Genomic DNA, 22,297 nt, shown 5'->3' with positions numbered 1-22,297 from the left:
AGCACAGAGTTCTCCTAAATCTTGTGCTGCTGTAAAGCCATTAGCTGATGAAGCCATGCAACAGTCAGCAGAAACTGAATTATATCTTTTCAAACAGTGACGCAAAAACAGCAAAAGACCTAAAAAAGATGCATTGTTATTATAAAGATTAAGTAGTATTTCTTATAAAGAAAGTATCACATTTGCTCAGTGGTCCAGGAATTCATAGTAACACCCCTGACTTCCAGTTACAGATGCACACACCTCCGTGTCTACCATTATTAGATTTTTCCCGTATGCCACTCGGTGGACATGATGCTCAAGGCTGCACATACAGGAAAAAGTGTGGATTTGAATAGTGGGGGATGGGCATGTACAGTATATATATATATATATGTGTATATATATGCATGCACAAACATGCCAGTGTGTGTGCCGTTCCCTGTAACAGGCAGACACTGTGAGCTAAGAAACAGACAGCGCTTCATTAGTGATTCCTGTAATGTCAATAAAGTTGGGATGGTTAACAGGAAGAGTGTGGGATGGGGCAGGGGGAGACCGACCCAAGGCCATGGGATGTGTTGGACCAGGCTGATGACGGTGGTGAGCCCATCACTCATCAGCTGACAGAGAGAGATCTCACTGTCACAGTAAATATGCAGGAAGCACTCTGAGTATTGTAAAGACTGTGTACAATCGACCAGTGGACAACGAAAAGCTTAAATCCCCCAAATCAAAGGCCTACCGAGTATTTGTTTTTAATGTGATGTTTGAGAGAACACATTTTCCCTTCTTAACATCCAGATGTTGGTAATTACTATACAATATTTTCTGAAACATTTCACACTTTAATTCAACCCTATCAGAGCAAAGTTCTTTTGGTAATTCTCAGCATCCCAGTTTAGCTGTCCATTGCACATATTATAATTATTATAAGAAAATGTGTAAATGTAATATTTCCAGGTTCAGTACGAACAATTAAACACATAATGAAGTCATACTGTATTTATTTAATTAGAAAAATAGTAGAAATATCCTAACTTTGAGGGCACATGAGACAACATATCTCTTTAAGGACTAAGGATCTCAGAGATTTTGGTCCATGTTGACACGGTAGTGTCACACAATATCACACAGTTGCTGTGGATTTGTTGACTGCACAGCCTTGATGTGACTTTCCCGTTTCATCACATCCCAAAGATGCTCTGTTGGATGTATATCTAGTGCCCGTAGAGGCCATGTTTAAGAAACCAGCCTGAGATCATTTGAACTTTGTGACTATCCTGCTGGAAGTAGCAAATAGAATATGACTACACTGTGTTCACAAAGGGCTTTATATTGTCAGCAGCAATGCTCCGGTAGACTGTGGTGTTTAAAGAATGATCAGTCGGTACTGAGGGGCCAAAGTGTGTCAAGAAAATATCCAACCCATACCATCTGAATGTTGCATCAGGAATTGAGAGTCATCAAATCAGGGAATGTTTTCCAGTCTTCAGTTGGAATGATTCGTGTGAACTGTGGCCTCAGGTTCCTGTTCTTGGCTGACAGGAGTAACACCTGATGTAGCTACTCTTCTGCTGCTGTAGCCCATCTGCCTCAAGGTTCGACGTGTTGTCTATTCCTGTGCAAACGTTGCTTGTAAAATGTTATTATTTGAATTACTGTAGACATCCAGTCAGCTTAAATATCCTCTGACCTCTGGTATCATCACACTTATTTTCACCTTAGTGGTGGTCGTCCAGAATAATCCCAGTAGATAAGACGGTCAGATACTCAACCTGGTACCTGCCTGACACCAACAATGTCTCTGTTAACAAGCAGTCCAACAGGTGTACCTAATGAAGTGAGTGTACAGTTAGGTTTTTGTTCATCTGTTAGTTTGTTTTTTAGGAAATTCGCTGTTTTCCGGATTGTTATTGTAAAACAACTTCCACCATTCCTATTAATAACTGAATATATGCATTTAATAAAACCAATGAAATATTTTAGAAAATGTAAAACGCATTCAACCCTGCAACAGGATTGCAGCCCCATTATATCAGGAGTTCTGATGAGCCTGGAAATCTTTGCACTATTGACATTATTGACTCTAGCAGCTATCAGTACACCACATGGCATCATTCAGTTTAGACATTCGTGGGACATTTGTGAAAAACTAAGATTGACAAAGTCCATATATAGATACAAATAACAGAAAATCACTGAAAATGAATCAGAAGCATATCTGCTGTTCACGTGATTTAGATGCTACCAGAAAGATCAAACCACTAATTTATGGTGGGGGTGGGAAGTGTTTGTATTGCAAGGTTGTGTAACACATGTGGGTAAATGTTTCAATTTCTCTGGAAATCATTGTGTACTTTTAGAGAACTTTGAAAAATGAATGAATGAATGAAAAAGTGCTGTGCTTATTCAGCATAACCAAAACGTTCTGAAGATATTTCCATAACTTCAGACATAAAAATACTCAAACTGTGAGTAATGGCATTATGTAAATACCGAATCTGAAGAATGAGGCTACTATTTAAAGGGGGACTATGAAGCTTATTTACCACTTATGATTTCTATTCTTGGGCTCTTTTAGAGTAGCTTTGCATGAGTCAAGTTCAAAATAATCCTTATTTATCTTATACTTCAGGTAGAACATTAGGAAAAACATTAACCTCCCAAGACCCGAGCTCTTCCATGGCATACATTTTTAATTTCTCTTTGATATTTGGGCATAGTGGGACCCAGTGAATGTAAAAACAAAGAATTACCAGATTGATTTTTTTTAATCTGATTTTTGTTTATAAGAAAAATGAGAGCCACATATGAGGATATTCGTATAAAATGTTGATAGATCAGTGGCAGTATAATGTCCTCATAAGTGGACATCAGGCCCTTGTAGAGCAAAATGTAGTGTTTTGGTCTAAATAACCCAAAATGTGATGTCCGCATATGTAGACGCCAGGTCCTAGGAGATTAAAAATTAAATAATGCACTTAATGGGTGAGAAAGCCATTTTCTGTTTTTCAGGATACACAATGAATCTTAAGGGGCACCTGTGCAATTTATTCTTAAATATCCACATCTGATATGGCTGATTTTCAGTTGTTAGTCAGATGTAACCAACATGTAAAGATGTGTCTTAGAAGGTTCTTGAAAGAGCTGGATCTAACCTACCTTACCTCATCATTTCAGGTGTTACTACTAATAATAATCTGAGAGCCTGAGATGAGAAGGGTTAGTTTTTCAGACATGCAGCAGATATGGCTAAGCAATGCTCTGCTTGATTAATGCATATCTTCATATTTAGTATCAGAAAAAAATTATTAGATAAACTATGCATTTAGTCTACAACCAGGAAAATCAGTGCTGTATGTCTTCCCAGAAGCATCCTCTGGTTGAAGCTGCTAATCTTGAGGTCAAAGCACCATCTACTGGTCATCATTAAAAAGCCAAAAGCGCTGCTTTTAATAGCTACTCTGCATGCATCCATGCACTAGATGGTAGTGTTGTACTTGTCTCATCCAAGGGACCAGCGCTTAGTTTGTGCCCCTACTTCATATTACAAATACAAATAAAAACTAAAGGTTTTGATGTTTATTTGCTGTATATTCCAGTTAATCCTTCTGTTTTTAAAAAAATCCACAGTGCCGGTCTCCCTCTTCAGTGCCAGTTCAGCAGAGAATGATCAGTTTCTTCATAAAACATCCCTTCTGTGTATTGGCCAACAATATTGAAATTTCCAGTAGTTTGATTTCTGACCCCATATGAGTAATAAACTATTCTGCAGTCATTATAATAAGTGGCTGTAAATTCTTACTGGTGGGAATATCTGAAATGCAATGCAGTGATAATAGCTGGCAGCGCTTGTGGGAACCATTTACACGTGAAGGAAAGCTTTGTAGTGGCTCCACTGTTAAAATGCAGTCTTGTTCAGGCCCTTGTGGTACAAATTTGCTTGTTTATGTGGGAAAATTTCTGTTTGTCCTTTTGCACAAAAAAGGCATGTTTTGTTCTTCTGCTGGCATTTAAGAGAGATTCTTCTAAAGCAGGACTGAACTCCATAAAAACTATCCCTGAGAAAACGTGTTCGTGTTAACCTTTAGAAAAGGCTGCTCCTGTCATCTGTGAAGTCTCCATTCACTCTCCTTGTTCTCACAAAGGTCATGGGCTAACCAAATGTCCCCAGGATAAGGCTAAAATGTTGCTATCCTCTCTGAAAACAGCATTTGGCATTTCTGCCGTACACCATGAATATACAGTATGCGGAGTAGACAGATACTTCTTGAACATCTACAATTCATTCCACATGATTGGAACTAAATGGAGATATTGTGTTGGAGGTCCTGACCTCATAACTTTGCCAGGTGAATGGTGGCTCTACTGAACCCACATAATAACCAAATATTATAGGACATAATTAGATAATCACACTTTTCTACATTGGATAGAAATGTAAAGGCGTTATAGGCAGTGGTCAGCATTGCAGCCTCACAAAAAGAAAGTCCAGAGTTTGAATCCACTGACCTCTCTGTGTGGAGGTCACAGGAAACTTTCAATGTCAGAACATCACAACAACATCAAATGTTAAGCCTGGACATCGTGTCTCTGTAAAAGTTGTGCTCCTCCATGGAGGAGCTGAAAGACATCTGAATTAGAGGAGGAAAGGACTGATGTAGCTTGTAGACCAGGAAATTAATTAATGACCACCAGCATAGCGATCCATCTTTCTGACAGGCCAGCCTCTAGTCTCTAAAAAAGGAAAGCCTTCAGCCCAGATGTTTTACATTTAATATCTACATTTACAAGTGAAAAATGAACAAATGTATTTTACAATCTCATTTTTTATGAGTGGAAGTGGTGTTGCAGTCCTCTTGAGAAATATCAATATATGTCATGAGACATTTACGTTGTCCTCCTCAAAAGGCAAGTTTCATGATTTACATTAATGAATCTCTATTGTGTATTGTTTGTATTTCTTAATAAAAGGTTAAAACATTTTGTCCAAGGATGAGGATGTTATGTTATTTGCGGTGTTTACTGCAGCGCATCCCTGGAGGCCGTTTCATCATTGACAAGGTGGTAGGAGCAGTGGTCTCAAAGAAATGAAATGACTACGCTTGATGTTGCTTTAAATTTATGGCTTCAGAGAGTGTGGCAAGCTCAGAGGCCATTGTCAATCCCAGTCAATCACTGCTATGTCAGCAAGGGTCCCAGCTGTCCACATGACGTAGTGCACTAAACCAGTGACCATATGGACTGACAAGCATGCTGGTACATGGAGTCACAGTGTCAGTGCAATTTAAGTTAAGAGAAAGAAAATTAAATTTCGGAGAATTTACTTGAGTAGCAGATGTAGTTTATGCCTGAAAGTACCTTCGTTACTGAAGTCAATTATTTCTACGATAAAGCAAAGAAATGGACGTAGGTTGGGCTTACGGAAAGAAACTACAAATCCCAGTATGGCTGGTGTGGGAAAAACAATTCACCCCCACAATCTGGGGCGTTCAAATTGCTGTAGCCGCGTTGGATTTTTACCGTCACAGTTGGAAAACTGTGAAAAAGATAATCAGCCTTACGATTAATGTTCGTGGTGAAAAACCGCAGGACGCAGGCCGAGAACTGCAATATCCCAGAGCTCAAAAACAAAGCACTAATTTCACTTATGGCCTTTAAAAACATGTAAATCTTCAATTAAGTATACACTTCGAACAAGAAAATGCTTATAGTCATATCAAACATGCAGTTCTAGCGCGTTTTCCATTTTACGAGTTTTTGTTATGAAAAATTAAAAACATTTAATAGTTTTTTCCTGCACTGTTTCAGGCTCTAAACTCTGCGTTATATGATTTCCGACCGTATTTGAAAGCATCCCCAGCGGTAGCAGCCCCTCCGCATCACACACAGATTCATTCACTGTGTGGCTGCTCCGTGTAGAACAACAGGCTACCTCCCTCAGTCCTGTGTGAGTATTCCAGCCTCTGAGCCCTTCGTTAAAGTTAGAATAAATATTAAATTGTCGTTTAGCCTCGAGGTCAGATTTCTTTTAAGCTTCAGCACAGTAATATTTCTCTTGCGGTTGAATCGGGGGTTTTATTTCTTTTCAAAGTCATGACTGAGACGTTTGTGGACAGCATGGTCTTTTGTTCTCTAGCTATATTTCTCGTTTTGACAAAGGAGAGCTGGGTTTTTATTTTGCCTAACCGCCTCGGCAGCTCGACACCAGTGTTTGCTAGTGTGGGTTATTTTTTTTTAATTTTTGTTATGAAATATTCTCCAGTCCTGTGTAGCAGTTAAGCTTTACAAGGCGACTGGTATAATCCTGTGTAGACATAAAACTGACATAAGAGGAAAGGGCTGTATTTTGTATTTAGGCCTGTATGAATGTATCCACTTTGGAAGTAGCTATACTTAATTATGTTTTTCTTAACCCCCCTTTTTTGTATTGTTTTTTTCTAGGATGCTGCACAGCAAGGGAACAAAGGAAACAACAGAAGCTTTGAACCAATTTTGCCATCTAACAAAGAGCCATAAAATCAAAATCAACATGGGATCCTAGATAAGAAAATCATTGTGACAGCATCTTTTTGTTGTTGATTACATTCTAGGAAATGTGTTGTCAACAGATAACTCTGTTGATGACTTCAGGTTTTTAGTTCAAGAAGGTGATGTTTTTCCGTGTGCAGTCGAGCTACCGCTATCAGGATTGTTTTGTGTCTTGTAAGCATATTAGGAGTCTGATGTTTTGCTTTGAGGGAGGCTGCTTGTGACAGAGCGGTGCTGCTGTGAGTGGGGATGTGGAATAAAACATGCACATAACTAGAGGAGTTCAGTCTGCCTCAGTATCACTGACAGGGCAGTCCTTTCTCCAGCACACAGCCCTGCAGCAGCTCTACACTTTCCTCATGTGGCACTAGTTACTGACTGGCAGACTTGTCAGCGCAGCCAGGGGCCGACTGAAGCTGAAACTCCAGCTGCACCATGGCTTCATTGGACAATGATGAAACTGGGAGTGATATGTCTGAGTCTCTGGAGATCTGTGAGCTCCAGGACCAATACATGGAGCCAGAGAACTGCTTCAAGTCCAAAAGTCTACCAATCCTGAATGAACCTTGTCAACAGGGTGGCAAGGCTGCCGAGCCTCGGCTGGTCGGCACAGCCCACACTTGTGTGGCCCTAGAGGACAGTTGTGGGCTTCATTGTAAAACCCCAGACTCCAGCCAGGAAGAATCCCCCTCCTCCAGAACAGACTTCTCCCCCTCTATGTCCAGCATGGTGGGGCTCAGCAGCTCCCTGCCTGTGGAGGGCCACAGGGCCACAGGCTCCGGTGGCAGAAAATTTGGATTCTCCATCACCCGCCTTATCCGCATCCCAGCTAGAAGGTATGTGCAGGTCATCCTGAGCGACTCGCGCTGCTTCTTGTTCTGCATGTGCTACTTGACCTTCATCCAGTCCCTGATGGTCTCGGGCTACCTGAGCAGCGTCATCACCACCATTGAGAAGCGCTACAGCCTGCGCAGCTCCGAGTCCGGCCTGCTGGTCAGCTGCTTCGACATCGGCAGCTTGCTGGTGGTCGTCTTCATCTCGTACTTCGGCGGTAGAGGTCAGAGGCCACGCTGGCTGGCTGTGGGGGGTGTTGTTATCGCTGTAGGCGCAGCGCTGTTTTCCCTTCCCCACTTCATCTCACCACCTTACCAGATCCAAGAGATGAACTCCTCAGCGGGCCACGAAGGCCTTTGTCAGAGCAGCAACAACAGCGGCCGTGAACTGCTGGACGTGGCATCGTGCCCTCGCGACCAGGAGGGCAATGAGCACAACCTGTATGTGGCACTGTTCATCTGTGCCCAGATACTCGTGGGCATGGGGTCAACGCCAATCTACACCCTGGGACCCACCTACCTGGACGACAATGTGAAGAAAGAAAATGCATCTCTGTATTTGGGTAAGTAGCAGCAGAACAGGAGGCACTGCATTCAGAAGAGGATAAATCTGTTCCGTCCTCTAATCCACTTCTGTTTTCCTTGCTTATGACTGACATTTGCAAAAAGTCAAGGAATTATGTTTCAACACTAAAGCACTTAGTTGGTTTTGCTCAGCCCAGACTGGCTGAATTTATATAAATAAATCTGTAAAGCTTACAGACCGCTTTCTACGACTTGAGCAACTTCACAGTTAAACCGAGCAGCTCTGGTGTGTGGCTGGAAGAATGCCGAGACGCTGGGTTACACAGTCAGTGGTTTGTAACACAATTAGCATCGCTTACCCGAGCCTATTTCATTCCATTTGTTAATGGATTGGATGTTGGGAACGTCCGAGGCGGAAAGGTTATGAATTTCTAATTCGAGAGATTTAAAAGACTGCTTTTTAATTTGTTGGGTCATGTGATTTTTACAATGCATGCGTTTATACCTCAAGATTTTATCCCCCACTCTCATGCTCTGTTCTTCTGATTTAAACCTCTACGCCATGTGACCTCTGCACCACGCTGAGGTAAATACAGAGACTGCAAAGTCAACCTTGGGCCAGAGGCACACAAGAGATGAATCTGTACCAAGAAGCAGAACTAGGTTGCTTATGATTAATAGACCACAACTGGCTCTGTGCGTGCGTGTTTTCTCCAAGTTTTGTGTGTGCATGAAGAAGCCAGAAAAGACAAGGTTGTGTTCGAGGTGTTAGCAGACTGTTTTCTCTGTTCTTATGTGTACTTCTTCACAGGTTTCCTTTTATTTATCTGTGTCGGGGCTTTACCCGTCTCTTAATGTGTTTGCTCAGATTAATTGGATTTATGTAGATGTATCGCATACTTTAAATAGCTCATGGAGTAGCTTATGACTGTAGTAATCCTATATGTGCACTGTAGCTGGGTTACCGCGACATGGGGCACCCTTCAGTCTTGGAGACGGCCACTAAGGCTACGTTCACACTGCAGGTCTTAATGCTCAAATCCGATTTTTTGATCAAATCCGATTTTTTTTTTTTTTTTGTCTGCTCGTTCGCACTACAAATAAAATGTGACAGCAAACGCGCTCTAGTGTGAACCCTCAAAGCGGCCCGCATGCGCAAAAGAAGACGTCACACACAACGCGCTCTGTTTAGTCCCAGACCAACCAGTATTGTTTGACTGATGGCCCTTAATATAAAGACTTGTTTCGGACTTTACGTTTCCCAATTTTTCTTTAAGTTATAAAGTTATTTTGTTATTTACATATGGCCTAATAATTATCTTTATTGCTGTTTTAGAGAGGAGCGGTGCTTCAAAGGATAGTTGCAGATTTCTGTCAGAATCTGCAGATTATACAGTACAAATAAAATGTTCACGTTTCTCCAACGTTGTCTTCCCAGCTGTTTCACTAACATCTACACGGGATGGCCGGGAAGTGTTCGCGATGTCTTATCAGGCGCTTCTCTGGCGCTGATAATTGGCGTCTGTCTTGTGTCAGTGACATAGAAGACGGATTTAATGTGACATGACCGTTCAAACAGCAGTCGCTTTCTAAAACATCAGATATGTATCGGATTCAGTACCACATATGAAAGTGACTCCGATCGGATTTGAAAATATCGGATTTGTGCCGTTCACACTGTCATACCATGATCGGATATGGGTCGCATAGGGTCAAAAAAGTCGTTTCATTTTTGATTTTTTACACTAAAACCATCAGATAAAAGATAAAAACAAGCATTCAGAGATACAGAGAATATATGGTTGTTTTGTATAACTGTTCAAAACTCTTGAACCACTGACTGTTTTACTTGATTTGTCCACTTTTTGTCATCGAAATCGTTGATTAGATGTTCACCGGTGTGCATGAGCATCTGTTTCAGTGACAGCTGACTACTAGTATTTTTGAAATTAGTGCCTATTTTACCACTGAAATGAATTCACATCATTAGCCACGCTGCTGATGCTGGCCCAGTTATTTCAGCATTGCGCAGCCTACAGAGCATCGGTCTGCTCTGCTGCCTGCACTGTTGCCCTCGAGACCCAGTATTGATCAGATCCCTTCATCACAGCGACTCATTGCAGCATAGCTATCGAACCATCCACAAAAACAAGGCCCAAACGGTCTCAGACACCAACTTGCTTCGCCTTCATCCTGCTAAGGTATTTCCGCAGCAGATGCATTAGGGCTCAATATGCTCCCTGAGTCGTCCTGCTCAAGACGTCCCTTTGTGCAGATTTCCATCAAAAGCAGCGCTTGCTCTGATGACCTTGATGGCTATTTTGAGAGAGCTCACAAAGGGATAATCTGTTCACTCCAGTAAAGCATTGTTTGGAAAACCAGACATGTTCTGACATGTCAGAGGGAGCAGATAATCGGGGGAAAAATGTACGTTATTTGTATTGTAGATCCCCAGAGAACCATGGTAACGCAGTTTCAGTAGTATCCACTTTGAGAACTCTTATCTTTCAGAGTCTAGACAGCGATGGCTTATCATGCTTTCTTGTGAGTTTGAGTGTAAACATAACTTGAACAGAGGAAGGAGAAGAGACCTTACAGCAGGACTGCAGGTTTTCACCCAGAAAATCATTTTGTAAAAATATAGGCTAACCCACATCTAGAAGAAGCCTCCCCTTTTCTCCTCCCTTCAAACCCATTAATGTAAACCCTATCTCAATTTGCTCTGCCTCAGAGGGGAGGAGTTGCTCTTTTGTAGGACAACATGCTTTACGTTGAAGGGTACTTCTGGTGTCCTTGGAGAGAGAAAAGGCATGCACATGTGTAAGAGAGATGTATATTTGATGCGTGTCTTTGTGTCTGCATGAGTACACAGAGCCCATCACTCCATTTCTCAACTCCGGCCCACATCTCTGGGGTAATATAATAGGGACGGTGTCTGAACTTTACCTTTTTTGCTCTACTTTCAGAGCAAATGGTGACATCAGTGTAGCATTTATGGTGTGTTTTGCCGCTCTCGTCTGTTTTCTAAAGACATGACTTGGACGGACACAGGGGCTACTACCTTTCCTCTTGTCTTTCCTCTTCTTTCGCTCAGACAGATTTACAGCATATCGTTCTTGGTGTTACTATGGTGAACGTTTGTCTGGGAAGTCACTTCATTTGTGTGATGGTGGCTCGTTGCAGTGGGTACTGTTGTGTGGCAGAATAATCATTTGCAATAGATGAATGAAAGAAAGATGTATTTGAAACACTTTTGTTCTTGTTATTTCTGTTCAGTTTACTCAGCTATTGTTGTGACTTGTTCTCTATAAGTAAAACTACCTCAAAGCACCTTATAGTTAAAAGTAAAGACCCTACAAACCCTTAACAATCAGATGATCCCTATGAGCAAGCACTGGGCGAAAGTGGGAAGGAAAAACTCCCTTATAACAAGAAGGGAGGGGAGGAAGGACCAATTGTGGTTAAAGGGGAAGGAGACAGGAGAAAATTGTTGTTTTTGTTTGTTTGTTTTTTTAAATGAATGTCTCCAAAGAGATCCATAGAACTAATCAGTAATCGTGTTTGTCTTTGAATATTTCCTCCACACCAGCCTTTGGGCTGTGGCTTAACCTGTGCTTATTAGATGGGGTCTTTTTCCTCTCTCCACTGATGACCGCAGTGATTTACATGCTAATGATGCAGAGAAGGTATAATTGACATGGAATAACTTGAGATGCTGGGTTTGATTTTACTGCCTTCTGCATTCCACAGTAACTTTCAAATGGCGTGCTTGAGCTAAATTTATAATAAAATAAACAGAAAACACTGATATTAAAACCTTTTGTTTATGCTCTGTTGTTCTTTAATAACCTTTCAGTGTCTAGACGTTGCTGTCTCTGGCGCTTGTAGCTAGCTACCTGCTTTACATACAGGATAAGGTTAATTGATTCCTCCTAGCTGTCATCCTCACGGCCTCTGCATTAAGTACTGTAGTTTGCAGTGCAGAGGTCTCTCTGAAACTTCCATCCCAGTTTCCATTATTGGTGTTTTTGAGTTATTAATTTTTTATTAGGTACTCATGGAAACCATGCATCAAGCCTCTGGAGAATGAATAGGAAATGAAGGAGGCGATGCCCAGTTTATGAAGAGAGGCCTAAACAGCAGTGCTGTCTGCACGCTGACACACAGACACATGCTCACATGGACACAAGGGGTGTGTTTTCTGACAGATTTAGAAAGAACAGTTGCTCTCAGACTTTTCTCCTGCAGTGCGTGCATGTACTGCAGCTTAGAGAGGCAACAGAGGAATGGACTGTTAAGTTTACAGTTTAAACCTCACTGTGTTTATGTATTTATTTTTTTGATGTAGGATTATCACTCGTGGACCTGGTACGTCCCTTTTTCTGCTCACTCAGTCAGTTTCATTAAATTGTGTGTCCTGGTCTGCTTAGCAGCAGCCAAAGCAAATGCAGGTTGTGCACATAGTCAGGCAAACAGTGAAGTCCCCAGAGACCCCGCCTTCTCCCCGCTCCTCTCTGCCCCTCTGGGCTGACGGGCTCAGGTTTCAGGAGCAGTTTAGGGTACACATTGATCTGTCAGAAGCTGGCACACATATAGAAAGAAGACTGGTCTCGTTTCATTGCCGTCCTCATGGAGGGTTTAAATTATGCCACACTGGCCATGCAGGGTTACTCAGGAGCAGGCGACCTTTCTGTGGGACTACTACTGTTACTATGACACGCCTGTGAACGACTGACCTCTGCGTGGCTGTGCTACTGATGACAGTGTGTGCATCAAGAAGAGAAGTGATGTAAAAAAAAAAAAGGTTCATGTGAGCATAATAATTTGTCTCCAGTGGTGGAAGTTTTTAACCACAGCAATTGTAGTGTGTTGTATTTATTGCTTAACCTCATTGACCAGTGGCTGTTTTTCAGTGTGGTGGCCGGTTGTTTTGACAGTGTGGGAAGGTTCCTGGGGAAATGCCAGCAGAGTTTTTTGTGATATGAAGAATGCTAGAAGTCCTTTTGTTTTCAGCTATGCGGGAAAGAAATGCTTGCTTTGTTCTTGCAGCCTCTTTGGTGCATGTTGTTCCACCACATCCTCACTGATCCCTGACTTCTTTTTGGAAATCAAATTAAAAATAAATTCTCAGAAGACCTTTTGGTGTAGTTAAACTCTCAGAGCACAGAAACACTGTCGAGGATTGGGAACACTGGTGGTAGAAAACAAGACCGTGTTATGGGTATAACATAATTAATAGACACCTCAATAGAGTGATTATCTGTATCGCATTTGCTATTTAACTTGTTTAGGACTGGATCTAACTTATACCTAATTATTAATCTGCAGTAGGCAGTAAGCTTTTCCTTTGTCACCACTTCTTTGTAGGGGCTAAATTGAAAGCTGACTTAAACAGGATTGCAACCTTGCTATTTAATGATAGTTTATTCTGGAATATTTAGTTGCTAAAAACATTTTCACCGTTACAAGTTACCTATCATCCCTCACCCCAACTTCTTTAGCTTTTTATATGGATAGCTTTGCTCCACTCAGCTGTCAGATCCTTCTGAAAGTGTTTTATTGCTTAAAAACTGCAAGTAGCCACTTCCTTTTCATCGCTGCTGGATGAAAACCCTCAAAATAATTTCTGTGTATTTTCTGCTGTTAAGCTAATCATAACCGTGATGAGAAACATGGCCTTCCGTTGCCTGTTTTGTCCGGTCCGGAAATGAATTGGCGTCAATAATTGCCAGATGTTTGCTACCAGGGGTGCAGTATATCCTGCGATGGCCATCAGAACAGAGAGTACTGCTGCTAGCACACGCCATGTTCTCGGAAAGACGCATTGTCTGATAGAGCTGCTTTGGGTTTCCACGTAAGTGGCTTTTCTCTTGGGATCGCAGGGTTACACCAGCCAGACACCGTACAACCACATCAAGTTAAATTGCATTTCCTCCTCTCCTTCTTGTGCATGCTACCTCCTCTGCACAGTCCAATCTCCATGTTGATGCAGGCTTCAGGGTGTTTTAAGAGTGTTGCTTTGCTACAGAGACGAGGGAGAAAAAAAAATCTCACTCCATTCCAGTGTTGTGCTCTCTTAGCGGTAGACTGGCTATTGTTCTTCTTGACCCCTGTGCTGCTCAGATGGAGAGTGAGCGAGGGAGGGTGGCTGGAGGGAGAAGTGCTAATGGGATTTACATAAGTGCAAGAACATGTGGAGAACAAAAAAAGTTCTGTTTATGAAAATATTTCTGTTGCTGTTGTCCATACAGATGCCCAGCAGATCTTTTTTTTTTTTTTTTTTTTTTTCTCTTCACAAGAAGTGATTTATTTTTATAATGGTTTATAAATGGACATAAATCCTGTGTTGAGCTTCCCAGAGCTGCTCTGTGGGATGAGATGGATGTCTTTAAACGCTCTCTGACCTAACCCCATTGGACGCACTGTGCACAATGACGCGCCTTTCGGGAAGCGCCAAAAAAATAAGGCATTATGACCAAAAACGTTGCCTGACAGCCGCACAGATGACAAGGGTGAATTTAGCTGTACGCTTTCACCTGTCTCTCGCAGCGATGCTGCCAGGCTCTGTTTAGCTTGTAAATGTAGCATTAATCTGGTCGTGCATTATGCAACACGGACTATTAGGCTACACATGCAACTGTGATACAGTTCACTGAAGAAGCAGTGTTTTGACAAGCGTCGTCCTCAGATGTTGGCAGCAGCTGAGTTTGCTCTTTGTGGCGAGGTTAGTGGGTTGGGAAGGTGTACAGGTACAACGGAGGATCCCTCTGCTTAGCACAGACACTTTATGCTACGAAAATGTTCATTTTTCACACTTTTGTTTCTGTTTACATGTGTGGGGGGGTGTACCTAGTTTTAAGGAGTTGGTAGGCTCCAGGTGTGACCCTGGAGAGAGCAGCTGTTGAGAGCTGGCAGGATGCTTGCCTGGGGGAGGGGGAGTACACATATATGAATGTGAGTGTGCACCTGCAGTTGGGGTGTGGGTTAGAATTGAGGGCTTTTGGGGGGGTGGCTGGTAGTGTGGATAAGTATTCGCAGAAGGCTTGTACACTTGTTTTTCCTACAAGCTTACACTTACAAAAAAAGAAAAAAAAATGCAGGGCAGAAAAGTCTCATCCTCAACGTCAAGTATGGCTTCATACTCTCCTGCCACAGTGTGTAGGAGGCACTGCTGCAGAGCACAGTCCTTTTCTTACTTGCGTAACACCAAATTAATGAAATCTGAATAAAGCATGGCTGTGCTATGTAATCTTCACATCCTCTCGTCGTGCTCTCCTGTGTTGATTATATTCACCCTGTTAGGAGATCATTAGATCGCCTGTCATCCTTCAAGATACCCAGAAATCAAATTGTCTCAGGAGTTCTTACATGGCTGTGAATTGCAAAGCACACCTACAGGAATGAAAACAGCAGGATTTTCTTTTTTTTTTTTTTTTGTTTAAGAATTAGCTTAGTGTGTGTGATTTCCAAGTCATAAAGGGGAAATTTTTAACTAGAAACGTCAGTTTGAGTATGAACACAACTTTTTCTTTTTTTAAAAAAATGAGCTCTTGAGTTGGAATGAACATTTTTGTGGTTTAAAAGAGTAGCAGAAGTAATAGTCCTAGTGGAGGATGTATTGAGGATGCCAAATAAATTCTGGGCATAGCTTTAGAGCCATGGAGCAGATTAGTGTGCCATGTCTGTCATTTACAGAAACTGAAAAGCTGCAGGTGCCAGCTTGTGGCACACTGAAAACCTAACTCGCTGCTGTAATGAATTCACAGCTTCACCGAGTGTAATGTGGTTCTACCCTCAGCCCCCAGATGCCTCATTCATGGCCACTCATCAGCTGAAAGATTATTTGCCACCCTCTCAAATGTTGGAACATTATCTATGCACAGGCAAACACACAGCTTGTTGTGTTTCAGGCTGGATCTGGGACCCCTCCCCAGTATGTTCCTGTTGGCAGGGAAGAAATGAAAGGAAGGTACTGTAAAGGTCTCCTCAAATGTCCTTAAATGCTACAGCTCTGCTCAAAAGTTTCTCTATGTGATGATTCACAAAGTCACAGCACAGGCTTTAATTATACCATTAATCTCCTAAATCACATACATTTTTGTTGCAATTTTTTTACAAGGTGTTGATCTGAATGTTTCTTTACCTTTTTAGAGAAACCTCTTCACTTATTAACCATAAACATTTAGTCTTGGATAAACAAAAAGTTGTCTACTTTCTGTTCAAATCTTGTAAAGTGAATGCACGAGAAGTCACAAAGAACGATGGATTAAGAGGAGAATCCAAAGATGATGATGGATTAGGCTGCTAAGTAAAAGGATTTGCTAAACGTGGCAGCACGCGAAAGACTTCTGAGAGTAAGTGAAGTAAAGTAAAGAAATAAAAAAAGGGAGGAGACGCAGTGGAATTAATCCGTTTCTCTTGAGCCCGTGTGCCTCTGAATGACATTTCATCACTAAGCCATTTAAAGAGAACCGTGTTGCTTTCATTGGCTTGTCACAAGGGCAGATTGTGAAGAAGAAAGATTTTCAGTTGTAACAGTGTTCACAAAAACACCCTTGCAGCTGCTGCAGCGTCACAGTTAAAGTAAATACGTCATGGCTTACTTATAAGTAATAATTAACTGCATATATGTAATTGTACACTGCTTAATGCAGGGTTTGCTTTTGTTTTTCATGTTTTACTGAAGGGAGGGTGGCAAAAAAAATACACGGTACACACGGAAAGTGGTTCTAAGAGAGGAAATCCTACTTAAGCAGATTTGTTTTCCCATGCGTTACTTAAACTTAAAATCTTACACAGGGCAGATTTGCATTCGAGGCCCACTCACACATTTTAATACATCACGGAAGAGCGGGCAGCTGAGCTGAGTCCTGATGTGCGTTGCTTGCTTGGTTTGTCATGTTCCCAGATGATTTTGAGATTTTTCTTTCTTTTTACCCTACCCATGCGTTATTTTTCAGCTGTGCTCTCTCATCGCTTTATCCCCTTGAGTGGATTCTTTTATTTTTTTATTTTTTTAGATCAGCAGCAGCAGATTTGAGGACTTTTGCTGCCAGTGCAGGACTAGAAGCCTTAGGCCAGCAATGGAATCAGCAGAAAATGGTCATTTGGTGTCAGACTGGGTCTGTGACGCAACTAATGCACGCTAGCGTGAAGCTGTGTGTGGGTGGATCGGCTCCTACTGGAGAGCAGTGGCATGCTGGAACCACTATTTCTTTTTGGACGTTGCTGACAGTCTGATTAAAACGGTTAATATCTTTTATTCCCATCTTTTAGGATGTTTTTCTTTATGCTAATTCAAATAAACAGATAAATGTGTATGCATACATGGCTGGTTGAAGTGTTGCCTCACTGGCTGACTACTGTACCTCAGGCTCTCTGCTGCAGCCGAGGAGCAGCTAAAAATAGAGAAAACCCCTTTCGTTCTTTTTTCCCCCCTCTCGTTTTCTAAATATTTGATTTTGCCAAGTGAGCTTGGGGAACCCCTGCATGGAGCAGCTTTCATGAAAAATTCATTACATTTAGAATTTTTCCTGCACCCTACACAGCAAAGTGCTGTGGTATAACACGTAATAACAGAGAACACAGTTTCAAAGTGACGCAACTTGTGCCACTTGACTGCAGCATGCACAGAATATTTATGAATGGGCCTGCACTTGCCTTTATTGTGTCTTACACTGGAGGCATCAATAATATACCATATTACCAGCATTTTTCACAGCTGGATTAGGCAAAAACATTCATAGTTTGTTGTACAGAAACAGAACGTAGAAGAGGATGGAGGAGACAGGCAGGCTTGAGATGCTGATCAAGTTCTTAGTGCTCCTTGTGACTTGTCATGTCTCTGCTTAAGGGGCTTCCACAGGAATGCCTGGAGGTAAAGTGGTACAGAAGTCTAACGGGTGGCCTGAATGTTGATTTCCTTCTGAACTGCTTTGATTGTGCAGTTCAGAAGGGTTCCCGGTAAAGACTTTGGTCTGGGTCTGTACCCGGCTGTGCTGCTGTACTGCTAGATCAAAGTTTTCCCCATTTAATCCATTAAGATCTTCACCGCTTTCGACACCTGAATGTAAATTCAAATGAAAACGCAGTTTAAAAAGGTGTAAATCTCATAAAGAAAATCGAAAAGTCTTGCTTGTTCAGCATGTTTTCATTCACTTTATCTAGAACATTTATAGAGTGCCAGCACTATTCCTACTATTCCTTAAATATAAAGATGGATATGTGTATTAATAGATCTGATTTGCATCATTAAACTAGTCCAGATTTAATGTTCTGTATAGCTATGCAATTAAATGAGGCTGTGCTTTGTTTGGGTGTCCCACGCAGATTTATGTTGTTATCTCAGATACGGTATCTGCCGGCTGCTCGACAGTGTTTGACTTTAATAAGTAGTCAGTCTGTTTTGGTTGCCGAAACTAGGAGCTGGCAGTACAAGGCATTCCTTTATCATTTCATATTACTAACACAGTGAATGTGCAAGTGTATTAAATGTAATCAGTTAGTAATAGTCGGCTCAGTTGTGCTTATGTTGCTTTCAGCTTTTTTTTTTCCTTTCATGCCTTATTCTCTTGCATTTCCACTGCCAGTACTCCATCGCATTTTCTCTATCTGTTCATGCATGTCTCTTGATTTCCATTTAATTCTCCTCCCTGAATGTTCTTATCTGACTGGAAGCAGTTGTACAAGTATGTATAGAGAACTTTCCCCCCATTATTCACTTGGGGCTAAACACATGCACGGTCTTGCAGAGGCAACTCATCCTTCAAGTCTGTGACGACGAATGTGTACTTCATTATAATTGGGACCACATCCATCCTGAAAAACATCATCAACACATAATAAATGGACTTAGAGATGTATGCCTTTTTGTGTATGTGTGTATCATATAAATAACTCATGCATATTAAAGCAGTCTGCCCCACTGGCCTCACTCTGTTTGTGTATGTGTGCCCTTTGGGTGAAACTGTAAGGTTAGGACTTGTAAGAAGACACTGCTATGTCAGCAAGTTGTCATGACAATGCCGCCATTCCCCTATTTCATTGTGTTTTTTCCTCCTCTTGTCTCTCGGGGTTGGAGAGGTCACATGACTGAACTGATCCCCATAATACAGGGATACATAGAGCGGCGTTTCCCTTCTGTGGCTCTTTTTCGAACAGCAGACGCCGCATAGATCATCTATCAAAAACCCCACAAAAAACAGCTACTACACTTTCCAAAGAGCTTTAGGAACTCCACAGAGCAGCAAATCAAAATTCTGTGGTGCCATATCGCATAAAGTAGATGTTATTAAATAAAGTAGAATAACTCATTCTGAGGCTCAGTTGTTATCCTAGGCTAGAGTGAATAGTTAACGTGTGATGTATAGTGCCACATAAATCAACGTGGCAAAGCTCAAGTAACGCTCACGAGACAACGTGATTGCATCTTTTTTAGAGAATCGGCAGCTCCCACGTAACGCGCTGAATACGAACCCAAGGTCGTTCGCTTGCTGCCTGCTGCCTGCTATCCATTCCCGGGCTTGTTTAGAGGCTGACTGAGCGGTGTAGGCTAATGGCCAGGTGGAGCGCTACATAATTCATTGAAACGAAGCTTTGCAGCCAGAGAGCTGGAAAGAGAAGGATTACAGAGCGAGGCTCATACCTCTACAGCCTTTATTGCAGGACAGTCACTGGAGAGAAATAAATTCCCGAAAAACAAATGAGATTTTTACTTTGGCTGCACGTAAACGTCGCTGCATGGAGTTTGGTTTTGTATATGTGGCTGTGTGGAGCTGTGCGACCTTTTGACCTCACTGACGAGGCAAGCCTTGTCCTTTTTATTTCGTCAATGTGCTTAAATCAAATCATTAATCTGCGCTAATTAGTTTGACCACCAGGGAGCTGCTTCATTAGCCGCAATGTGCTTTCTCATCAGGTCCTGTGGCTCTGCATCCTCTGCTGCTCTGGCTGAGTCTCATTGGTGAGGAGAACACGAGGTCAGGAGAGGTCGTGGGGGAGGGGGGTGGAAGGTCACTAGAAGCCATTGCATTTTTATGGATGAAAGTCCGTTCTTGTCATCTAGCTATTCAAGCAGCTTCGGGTGCCTTGGTGACTACCAAAGATGACGCCGTAAAAGCTGAAACGCAGTAAGACCGAGTGCAGTGAAAATCATCTCACCAATTCTTTCAATTCATTCTTCTTTTTCTCTTTGGCCTTCATTCATTCCTACGAGCTGTGAATGAGTCACTGCTGCTCGTGAATACAAAGGAACCGGCAGTGTGGAGGAGGCAGAGCGGAGACAACAGAGCAAAACTGGTCCCTGAAGGTTAGATGTAAGAGGGATGCTGCTGAGCAAGCTTTATCACTCAGTTACACAGCAGGATCAGTCACCGCAGACTGCACCCAAGCTTCTTCTTTTTTTTTCTTTTGCGCTCCTTCTGTTTCTTGATGTTCGCTCTTTATTCTCACTCTCTGTCTCACATATTGTGACCATACATCACATTTGGTCAGATACTGAACTGGCAGCAGTAATCTTAGGCGCCTACCTTGCCCCAGCGTTTTAGAATTTGTAACTTTTTTACAGCAACACTGATTTTTGAAGCATTGTTTACTTTTCTGCAGAATCATCTTCTTTTATTTTGCGTTTTTCTTTTTGCATTGACATACATATGCTTAATACCTTCTTATTAAATTCCTTCGCAGCCTCTGCATGCACTACAAGTCTGGACGGACATGGGTGTAAACTCCTGCTTGACTGGTTGGTAGACAAATAAAACGGTTTCTTGCTTTACTGCCTTTCTCTTTCTGGATTATTGTTGAGTAAATCTCCTTTCTTCTCCTCTGCCTGACACTGCTGTGTCCATCCATCACAAACACTGGAGCTGAACTGCTAAATTGGTGTCAGTGAAGCCGTTTAAAACCCTAACCTCACTCTTACCCTTAATGCACCTTGCCTCCCTCCTTTCACACTTGCGGGTGAATGCACATTAGAGTTAATGTTTTTAAGATGCAGGGAGAGCTGACCTTGGATGCCGGTGAAGTCACTGAGTTGTAATTGAAACTGTGTGCTTCTTGTTGAGCTGTTTTTGGTGCTGGGGTGATTGTGTTTCCTGAGATTATGTGGCTCAGATGGATTCTGTTTGTGTATCTTAACATGTATGCGGTGTGACTACATTCTCAGTTTATATCTTTTGAGGCCTAGAAACCATGAAGGCTGAGCCGTTACCTCAGCCTACATGAAAGTCAAACTGAATAACCACGTGGATGATTTAGACTTTGTTTAACCTAAGAGTGATAAACCAGTAACTGCAATGCAGCGCTCCTAACGCGGTGCCTCTACACGTGTAGAAAGCCACATCAAGTCTTAATATGTTGTCCTTCAGGTGCCGCTGGTGAAGGTCCATTGTGTAATTCAGTGAAATGAGCCTGTGGGCGCCATGCGTTCCTCATTGGCATGCACCCCTGCAGTCCACTGACGTCTGCCACCGCAGCATGTGTTGTGTGTGTGTCTTTGATGGAGCGCTGCTGCTGTGCCAGCATATTTCTCAATCCGATGCCTGTGCCCCGGTCGCCCTTCAGGCCGGATGTGGCCCTCCAATCCCTTCATCCCAACCTGCTGATCTAAACTATCTCGGCTCTATGCCAAGTGGGCAGGATAGGGCAACGACTAAGGTACAGTTTATGACCCGCCCTTTGTCCTTCAGTCAGGCACAACGGCGTTAACGTGATAGATGGAGTAGCAGGACAGACACAATCCCCCACCAAAGGGGATAAAATATGGCCGTCCTAACCCGGACCCCCACGTATGACGAGGATTGAGTTTGGAGGGCAATCAAAGGACCATGCTTGGTGCTTAACTTTTGCATGACAACATGCTGGTTGGATGCACCTGGTGTATTTGTGACTCAAGCCAGAAGGTGTTTACACTGTGATGTGTTATATTTGGGACAATAGAAAGGTCTATGAGACACTGGAACTATAACTAGTTATTTAGCTATACCCTTATACCGAGAAAGATTGCTAATGGAAGCTACCTACAGATTACAGTTGTCTGTATTTCCATGTAACAGATATAGTTTATTGACTAATGTAATGGGCAGTGAATAAAAAGATGATTTGTGGATTTTCTTTTCTTGGATATTTGAAATTTGGAAAATGGGTTAATTAATGCTTTGCAACCCAATCTTTGTTTGCTTCAAGTTTGTCAAGCTTACAGTACTTGATAGTGACATTTAGAGTCTGTCTGATAGGAAGTTTTTAAGACAGATACTGATATTTAGTGAAGAAGAAGATCAGCCTGTAATATGGATCAGCAGATGAATCAGTGCGACTATGAGGGAGGATCGTGACGGGGGCAGATCATTTGAATCTGCAGCAATCTATAAAATGGCGTTTACCTACACATTCACCCTTGTCTTTAAACTCCACTACATTTCCCAGAATTC

General features: G+C 42.1%; 1 protein-coding gene across 1 annotated transcript in view; it reads left to right on the top strand.

Moving 5' to 3' along the window:
- The first annotated feature begins 5,844 nt into the window (after nt 1-5,844).
- slco5a1 (solute carrier organic anion transporter family member 5A1) overlaps nt 5,845-22,297 on the top strand; it is a 36,464-nt gene continuing 20,011 nt past the window's right edge. Inside the window, exons 1-2 of the mRNA XM_080864763.1 lie at nt 5,845-5,932; nt 6,427-7,909. Coding sequence (XP_080720889.1) covers nt 6,949-7,909 — 961 coding nt within the window. The 5' untranslated portion in view covers nt 5,845-5,932; nt 6,427-6,948. The remainder of the gene's footprint in view (nt 5,933-6,426; nt 7,910-22,297) is intronic.

This window comes from Rhamphochromis sp. 'chilingali' (assembly GCF_963969265.1).
Source record: "Rhamphochromis sp. 'chilingali' genome assembly, chromosome: 18".
In the NCBI taxonomy this organism is placed as follows: Eukaryota; Metazoa; Chordata; class Actinopteri; order Cichliformes; family Cichlidae; genus Rhamphochromis; species Rhamphochromis sp. 'chilingali'.
This window is presented reverse-complemented; position numbering and strand designations above follow the sequence as displayed.